This window comes from Poecilia formosa, unplaced genomic scaffold (assembly GCF_000485575.1).
Source record: "Poecilia formosa unplaced genomic scaffold, Poecilia_formosa-5.1.2 Scaffold37, whole genome shotgun sequence".
In the NCBI taxonomy this organism is placed as follows: domain Eukaryota; kingdom Metazoa; phylum Chordata; class Actinopteri; order Cyprinodontiformes; family Poeciliidae; genus Poecilia; species Poecilia formosa.
Window position 1 is genome coordinate 260,967 of NW_006799976.1, and position 9,023 is coordinate 269,989.

At 42.7% G+C, this 9,023-nt stretch overlaps 1 protein-coding gene across 1 annotated transcript in view; it reads right to left on the minus strand.

Annotated features, from left to right (window-relative positions):
* Positions 1 to 9,012, minus strand: part of lrrc52 (leucine rich repeat containing 52) — a 23,262-nt gene extending 14,250 nt beyond the window's left edge. Inside the window, exon 1 of the mRNA XM_016670786.1 lies at positions 7,829 to 9,012. Within this exon, the coding sequence (XP_016526272.1) occupies positions 7,829 to 8,477 (649 nt within the window). The 5' untranslated portion in view covers positions 8,478 to 9,012. The remainder of the gene's footprint in view (positions 1 to 7,828) is intronic.
* Positions 9,013 to 9,023: the final 11 nt, after the last annotated feature.

The following is a 9,023-nucleotide window of genomic DNA, read 5'->3' on the forward strand; positions in this document are numbered from 1 at the left end:
ACACACATGCATGCAGCCACGTTGCGCATCCAAACTCGGGCTCCCGTGCTGACACTCCTCGGCAGCTCAGGTGATCGCATCGCAAACGCGCCCACGCCGTGCATCACATCAGTCCTGGTTTCAAGTTCACGCCGTGAAATGCGGCGGGACATAAAAATATATGCAGGCTCCCAGCAGCCGGGCAGGCCGGCTGAATTTGATACGGTTCTCAGCACCAGATGGGTCTGAGGAACGGTTCCAGCTGATGAATAATAGATCATCTACCTGTATTAAAGTGAATCGATGCCTGCTTGTCATAATGAATGTTTTAATGGGCCGGAGTGACAGATCTGGGGCATAGCTAAAGGTAACTCCTTATTTGTCCCTTTTTGTTTTCATCGGCTTCCTTTGAAGGCCAGTGACCCGATTTTATTTTCACGCTTTCTTCTTCATCTTTTGCCGCAAAGTTTTATATAATCCACAAATTCTTTGGATATTTTATGCATTTCCACCATTTTGCCTGTCGTGTACCTCGCCGTTTGTCTTTTATGAATATTTAACTCCTTTACTGTGTGTGTTCCCCTCTTCTCCCCCCCAGCTCTGGCTCTTTGCCCCTCACTTATGAGCTGTCCAGGACACCAAGGGGCAGCCAGAAACGCTTTCCCTCCGAGCGAGGGCCGTCACCTCGGAAACGCCGCCAGCCCGGCGTCAGACACGCGCCGTACGTCCTGTGCATCTGAAACGACGGACTTCACAAAATCAGCAACCCTATACTGTAAGCTCCGTGAGTCATTCAGCGACTCCGGCGTTACATTACGACAAGAAAATGTACGAAAGCTCTCGACGTCAGGAAGGAAGCGACGGCTGCGGGTGAGAGGGAGAGAGCGACGGGGAAGGACGAATGAACAGCCTGGCTTTAAGTGGACACATTTTATTCTGTTATGGTTCAAACGCAAGTCTCAAAGCGGAACAATAAGCAATTAATTTATTACCAGTGACATGATAAATAATATTGCCCATTTGTTGTTTAGTGTGTGTGTGTGTGTGTGAGTGTGTGTACGATTTTGTCTTGTCGCAACCACAGCGTATTTGATCGGCGCTTTTAGTGATATACCAACACAAAGTGAGAAATTAAAAACACTGTTTTCCTTTTTGTCTGTCTTTACAAATAAAAATCAAAAAGCGGGATTCGAATTTATATCGATCCCCCTTTATTTTGACACCCCCAAAAAACTAAAATCTAGAGCACCAAATTTCCCTCAGAGGCCATAAATAATTAATAGAGTTCGCCGGTGTGTAATTTAATCTCAGCACAAATCCCAGCCGTTTCTGTGAAGGCCTCAGAGGTTTGTTAAAGAACATTAGAGAAGAAGAAGAAAAAAAACGACATGAAGACCGAGGAAGACGTCAGAGAGGTCAGCGATGGAGGTATAGAGATGTTTAAACATCCTACAGAAGGCCATTCAATCCACGATGTAACTACATTTAGCTGTTTATGCCATGAAAGAGCCTTTATAAAAGTAAAAAAACAACAACATAAAAAAAACAATATGTAAAAGAAGATGCTTCGAGCTGGTGAGATCAAGACATAACTTTTTGGTTCCTAGAAGACAATGCGAGGTGGAAAAAGCATCATTCTGGAAGCTCCGTCCCCACTGTTAAGCACGGTGGTGGCAACATCATGATGTGGGGACACCTTTCCGTAGCTGGAGCAGGAAAGCTGATCACAGAGGTAAACACAGACCTCAACACAGAGACTAAACTACACTGCAGTGATTAAAATCAAAGTGCGCTGATGTGCTGGAATGGCCCAGTCAAAGTCCATACAAAGATACAATTGGAAATACGTAGTGATATTTGAAATTACTATGCCTAGTGTGCCTAGGCGATGTTGCAGAGAGGGAGTAGGGGGAAAAAGCGGAAAAATGCTTCCAGCCACATATGAACAGGTCAGAAGTACACTGCACCTTTAAGATTTTTATCCACATAAACCATTTATTCACTTCAAGATTCAAACTAAACACACTGAAGTTTTTTGTTATAAAACATTCAGCTTAAAAGGTATTGAATAATTGTACAAAACACTGCAGAGCTTTTTATTTGGACTGAGTTCTATCCTCTTATTTTTTTGGTCACTTTTTTACCCTCTTCCTGTTTGTTTCCCACAGAACTGAAAACAGCTGCCAACCTCACCATCCTGAAACCAAACTTTTGACTTTGGTGACTGTCAGAACATGTCAACTTTTCTTGCAAAAAGAAAAAGAAAAAAAAGAGAAGAAAAAATCTCACAGAAACACACTAAACCTGCATCAATGGTTGCAAATTTAATTTAGGTTCAAGGGGCGAATGTTGAGCAAGACCTAGTTGTCTCCCGGAGTAGATATGAGCCGTTCCAACCGTTCAGAGGAACACTGAGGCTGCGGTTTGTTTAGTTCTTCAAGCCATTTCATGACAGTACAAAAAGACGCTTCTCAGTGGTTGTTTTTCTCATGCCGCTCTGTGACACTCGGTGACACATTTTCAGCGGCGCGCCGCTCCGTTCTCTTTGTAATTTTATCAAACTGCAGAATTTTCAGCCAACTCCGTCTTTCTTTAACTGCACTGACTGAACAACCTTTTTTTGTCATCACTTTTTCCACTTTCCTTCATAACAAAAACAAACATGTTTCAGCAAGAGGAGAAAGAGTTGTTCTTCAAGATCACATTTAATCTCTGTTTTTCTGAGAAAGACCAGCCATTTTAAAACCAATTTTAGACACAGAGACATAAGAGCTTCCCCTCTCAAAACAGGAAGTGCATCCTTCTTTAAGACGTGCTCTCCAGATTCACAGATCTCACCTGCCTGTTGTAGACAAAAACCCAAAACAGGCAAAGTATACGAACACTTTTTGCTCATGGGTTATGAATCAGATAAAATCTTTGCCATAAGAAGGAGAAGACATCTGAAGAATAAAGGAAGCAACAAGGTTCATGCCATGGCGACAAGAGATCGCTAAAGCAACGAATCAGCAGGCAGACCATTAAGGTGACTGACGATGGATGTTATTTGTGGGTGTAAAGTTTGTCTGGTCAGAAAATTTGTCATTTTTAAATGGTTTGATTAAATTTAGTTTATTTCTCTGAAAGAGTAAGTAGGGAAGGCTGGCCTTTTTTAAAGTCCTGGGTAGGGTGCCGGTCTACAACGTCTCTACACTTCTGCTCTCAGAAAACATTTCTTCTAACTTCCTCCAACTCACTGGATAAATTGAAGCCGGAGTTCAGGACTGCCTCAGCAAAACTCCACTTTCAGCCGCAGTCTGGTTCTTGCTGCTGATTTACTTATTTTTTCTTTAACATATTCACTAGTTTTGAAATGCGTTAAAACTGACCCGATTGTAATATTTTGCGATTGTGACTTTTATATATTCCCTTGCTGTTTCCAGTGTTGCCTTGGACAACAAGCCATTTAATTAAAATGTCGCATTTAAAAATAAAACAGGTCTGTAACCAGACTAAAAATAAAGTTTATTAAGATTTCAGGAACAAAATTCCCAAATCAACTGCAAGTAGCACAAACTCAAAAATGTTCCATCTAGCAAACAAAATTATTTAAACAATTGAATATTTATTTATTTTATTTTTTTTTGTGCACTGACATGTTAAACTCTGACACAAATGACATATGATATCATATAATACAGAACAGCATCGGCTGTTCCTGACCAATTCTCTGAACTGTGTATTAAAAATGAGGTTCATGGAGCAATTCAGTATTTCCATTTCACGATCAATAACTTTATTGGTAACTTCCTCCAGTATTCATTAGTAATGCAAACAGTATTTAATTTGATTTGTAGAAATGTTTTTTCCCAAACAATTTCATGAAACCAAAGGTTAAAATCTGCTGCTGCAGTGGTAAAAAAAAAAAAAAAAAAAAAGCAGCTCAACGAAGAGCAAAGCTACGTCTTTTTACACCTGTAAACATTCAATATTTTCCCACTAAAAAGAAACGAAGGTATGCCGAGTCAGAGAGCCTTTTAAACTCTTTTAAACATACTTTTTTATTATTAAAACATATACTTCCCTGCTTTTATTTTGGTTTGTTTCTGCTCAAAGTGAGACGTTGCCCCTCTCCTGATTCCCACCGCTGCCTTCAAATTGAAACACAATGTGACTAAACACGAATCCATGTGTCAAATACGAGCCACGTCGTCAGCAGCAAAACAAAGTGATTGTTTTTGAGTTTTGAACCCACAAACATCCACCGCCGTTCGCGCCTGACTCATATTCGCACCGAGAGACGGCCACAGCTGGAATCTGTGGACGTCGGACTCACAGGCCTGCAGGTCGACCGCGAGGCTTTCATGGCCGACGAAACGCTGACGGCTCCAACACAGAGCTGCTCGCTTGACCCTCGTTTCGCCGTGTCGCACGTTTATTTTGCAGTGGTTTATGAGGGCCATGTACGTCCGTGGGTTTGTCTTTGTGAGACTTTATTCATACAAACATCCTGGTTATGGATGTCATCCGTCTTCAGCTGTCAGAAATGCATTTGAGCTCTTATTTTTCCGGGGTGAGTTTTCAAAACAAGTTTTAATTTATCGTTCATTTCTTCCAAGTTGCACTGGGATGACATTACACATATAGGGTCAAATACACACATAAATCCCTATGATATTAGGATAAACGCTCAGCAGTAATTTGCACATCAATCACACACTTATTGTTGACACCAATAAGCTTCCAGCGTAATTCTGGTTGCATGTTTAAGTGCTCTCTCAATTTTTTTTTTTTTATCAAAATCTGTAGATTAAACTTGAATGTGTTCTATTGATAACTCACCTACTAAGCATATTTCACAAATTATCACTCTGAGAGTTTATCAGAACCCTGGGTTTGATGTGTGTTTGAGAAAACTGACCTGGATGAAAACACACTTTTGTCCGCATTTTAAATTTGAAGGTGAAGCAAAAGAATTATGAGGCAGTCTTTCATTTCTACTATGTGCAGCAAAACAGCCCCACAGAATAATACTGCCACCACAGAACAGCAGGTTCCCTTACGCTCTCCCCTAAAAAATACAATACTTGTCTGACATCAAAAACATTTTCTCCAGAAGGCATTTAGTCTGTACACCAGGGGTAATGCCGGCTTTAATGTGTTTATTTTGGATATTAGTTTGGAGGTTTTCAGTTAATGTTCTGATGTTAAACTGGTTTCCCTGTTGTTAATGACACTGGAGTTTCAGTATTTCCCACTTTATGACTGACCGAAGCTTTGGTGGTTCTTGGGTAATTTCCAAAGGCTATAATTTGGGTGAGATGGAACCTGTACGATCAGACAACGAGCCCAAGAACACAGCTGAAAAATGTAAGTAAGTTAATATTAAACTTTTGGAACACCACTATTGCCATTATTGTGCAAAAACATGGACATTATGCTAAAAAACAAAAATCAGGTCAGAATCAGGAAACCAAACAGTTTAAACGAACTCCGCTAAATTTGAAAATAAGCCAAAATTGTGCTAGAAGCTCCAAAAAAGTGTTTGGTCGATGTGCAACTTGCTACAGGATATTTAACCAAATATTTAGTGGGAGGTGTATGAACAAGCTGGAGCTTGTATAAATCATTTTCACTACATGTGTGACAAAGTGTCCACAAGAAACTCAAACTTGTTTTTTTTTTGTTTTTTTTTATTTTGTCCTTTCAAAGCACCAAAGCGAGTCATGATGTTCATGCATGTGAACCTATGAGGCATTCATAAACAAACATACACAAGCTGCTCAGTCAGAATATCAACTCTGAATTTGAGAAAGAGAACATCAGACAACAGAAATAAGCAAGCTCTCTGTTTATGTGCAACACTTTTTCAGAGTCTGGCTCAGCTGAAGGCGGATAACAACTTTAGGGACTCTGTGCCAAGAGGAGAGCTTCCTCTCAAGCTCCTCATTTCACCCCAGGTCCCCTCAGCTCACACACCGATTAGCACTCTGACACACACACACACATATACACGCAGAAACACCCACATCAACTCACACTGCCCTTCATCAGATAGTCAATGTCCATCTTTTTCGAGCTCCATCATTAACCATCTGGACTGAAGGGTCATAGGTTTATATGCAGTGTGTGTTTGGGTAGTACCTACTCAAACACACACCGATGAGCCTTTGTGGATTTGTCTGTGTTTGTGTTTGTGTATCCAGAAAGGGTCTGTGTCGAGCAATGAAAAAAAAAATGGAAAAAAAAAAGAACTAGTACGAGAAGGACATTATCGTCCCTTAAACAACGACTCTGGCCTCAGGCTTCCTATAGACACTGAGTTATCTTTGATGAACACATCAGCTATAAAAAGCAACACACATATTGTTATGAATCCTGACCTTAGCTCACCTGCTTTGGAGCTGTGCTCTACTAACATTTACAGACAGCTCGTCTGGGCTGGTCCTCAATCAGAGGGAAACGTTCTGGTTTATCTTATTTGCTCTGACAAAGTCCCATCTTAATGGACATGTTGGCAAAAACCCGCTAAACCCTTATCGAGTAGTGAAGGGCAGCTTGAGGGGGAGTGTGTGTTGCAGGAAGTAAGGTGAGAAAATCTTCAGACTTTCTCAGTTAGACTTACTTTGACTAGGCCATTCTAAAAAAAAATGGATATGCTTTGACCTAATCAGTTCCGTTACTCAGTATTGTCCTCCTAGTTGTTCGCTCAAGGCTCATGCAGCCTCCTTTGGTTTAATTTCAGAAATGCTCTAGCCGTATTCCCATCAACTCTGACCAGAGTTCATGTTTAAAAAAAAAAACATTTATTAGGAGCTAAATTAATAGAATTCTGATTATCTGAGTGAAAGTGTCAATAATAATAGGGGTGCTTTGGCTTATGGATTTATATTTACTCTCCAAGCCAGAAAAAGGAAAAGATGCCGCACAGCAGAGGCATTTTCAACAAATAACAATGCATAAGATATTTTATGTTGGAATGTTTCTTAAAATAAATAAATACAAATAACGTATGCATTAGGGATGCTCAGAGACCCAGGTTGTGAAAGAAATGATGGATTTAATGAAGAGAGATCAGACAGTCCAATACGGCAGAGAGTTAGCACACAGCTAATTACCGGGAGCAACTGAAAGAACAACGGACTGAAAACGAGAGCGGAACCAACACAGGACTTAACAGTACAACTGTGGTGACAAGCAGACAAAAGACATATGACGTACGTTTGACGAGGACCCGACAAGAGACAGAGACAACAGGTGGACTCAAATACACACGGGGTAATCAAGGGAACGAGACACACCTGGGAACAATCAAGGGCTGAGAGGACAACACAGAGACTCGGGGAAACAGGACTAAACACAGAAAATCCCAAAATAACTAAACAGAAAAACACGGATCATGACAGTATCATTTATCATGACAAATTACTTATGATAGAAATTTTTGATTTATTGTTGTTATGATAAATTCAAATGAATGATGTTTAAAATGTCCCAAAACTGTCCTGACAGGATTGATAACTTTACCATTTGCTCCAATGTTTGTTCAATAATAATACAGTTACCATGTGCAGCTCAGTGATAAAAAAAAAAACAACACAAACACACACTTCTTGGATGGGTGGATCAAAATTGGGGATGTCTTTCACGAGCATTGTTTGTGTTTGTAACACTGTTATTGCTGTGACACACAGTCACAGTCATAAAATCACCTAAAAAACAGTAGTAATAAATAATCCTCCTCACACCCCCACCAAAAAAAACATCGCGAATATCGAAAACTTTAAGACCGTATCGCCTACCCCTACACCCATCAACAATGATTTCTGAAAACTGCCTGCCTAATCGGACAGGTTTTGACCGAACTCACCTTGGAACTTGAATCCCTCTATCTGCACCCACAGGCAGAGGTCCTCGGTGTCACAGTCGCACCTCCACGGGTTCCCGCTGAGGCCCAGAGAGCGCAGAGCGGGCAGGGCGATCAGACTGCTGATGTTCAAGACCGTCAGGTTGTTCCGACTCACGTCCAGGACCTGCAGAGCAAAGTTCTCCGAAAAGGCGTCCGGGTGGATCTCTCCCAGACTCGGATTGTCCGTCATCCGGAGCATCACCAGGGAAGAAAGGGGCCCGAAAGTCCGGTCCTCGATCTGCAGCAGCGTGTTGAAAGACAAGTCCAAGTAGGCGAGTTTCCGCAAGTTCCCGAAAGTAGACTCGGAGATTTCTGTCAGCGAGTTGTTGCTACAATCGAGATAGACCAGGTCGGACAGGTAGTTGAGCTGAAGGGGCGGCAGGTCCGCGATACGGTTGTTGGAGAGGATGAGCTGCCGGGTCGCCAGGGGCAGGTCGTTGGGGAACAGCGTGAGATCCTGCCCGGCGCACTGGACCACCAGCTGGTCGTCGCACACGCATCCGTCGGGGCAGCCGGCTGTGAGTGCCGGAGAGGGGGCCACCCCCATCACGAAAATAAAGAGGAAGAGAAGCCTGAGGGAATGGGCGCTGGGCACGGGCAAGAAACGCATGACGAGACCGCCCAGGGCGTCATGAACTCGGGCTGAGCTGGACCAGCGCTCCCCGGCGGCGCTTCCCGGGCATCCTGCATGAGTCTGGGGAGCGGGGAGAGAGGAGAGAAGCCTGCGCTGGGAGTCCAGCCGTCGCTGCCTGACAGCCTGCCTGATGTTTCTATCCAGCCTCTCTTTCTCTCTTGGACAGACTGTCGGTCAGTCAGTCAGTCAGTCAGTCACACGCACGCCGGCGCGCCGCCACAAGGCATTATAGCAGAAGGTGACCGGAGAGACCTACCAGACTTTGTCCCACCTGAGGACCACAAAACAGCGGGACGTCGCCAAAAACTTCCTCCGAGTCCCATCTTCGGGCATCAGCCGTCTCCGACAGAGTGCATTGTTTGACTAGTTTCCAAACAAGATGCCACGACTTGCAGAAATCGGCTGAAATCCTGAATGTTGCAGACTACTTTTGCGCAACCTCCCTTTTGTTGTTGTAGTTGTCTTTTTTTCTTTTTTTTGTCTTCGCCTGTCAGGTGTGTGTGTGTGTGTGTGTGTGTGTGT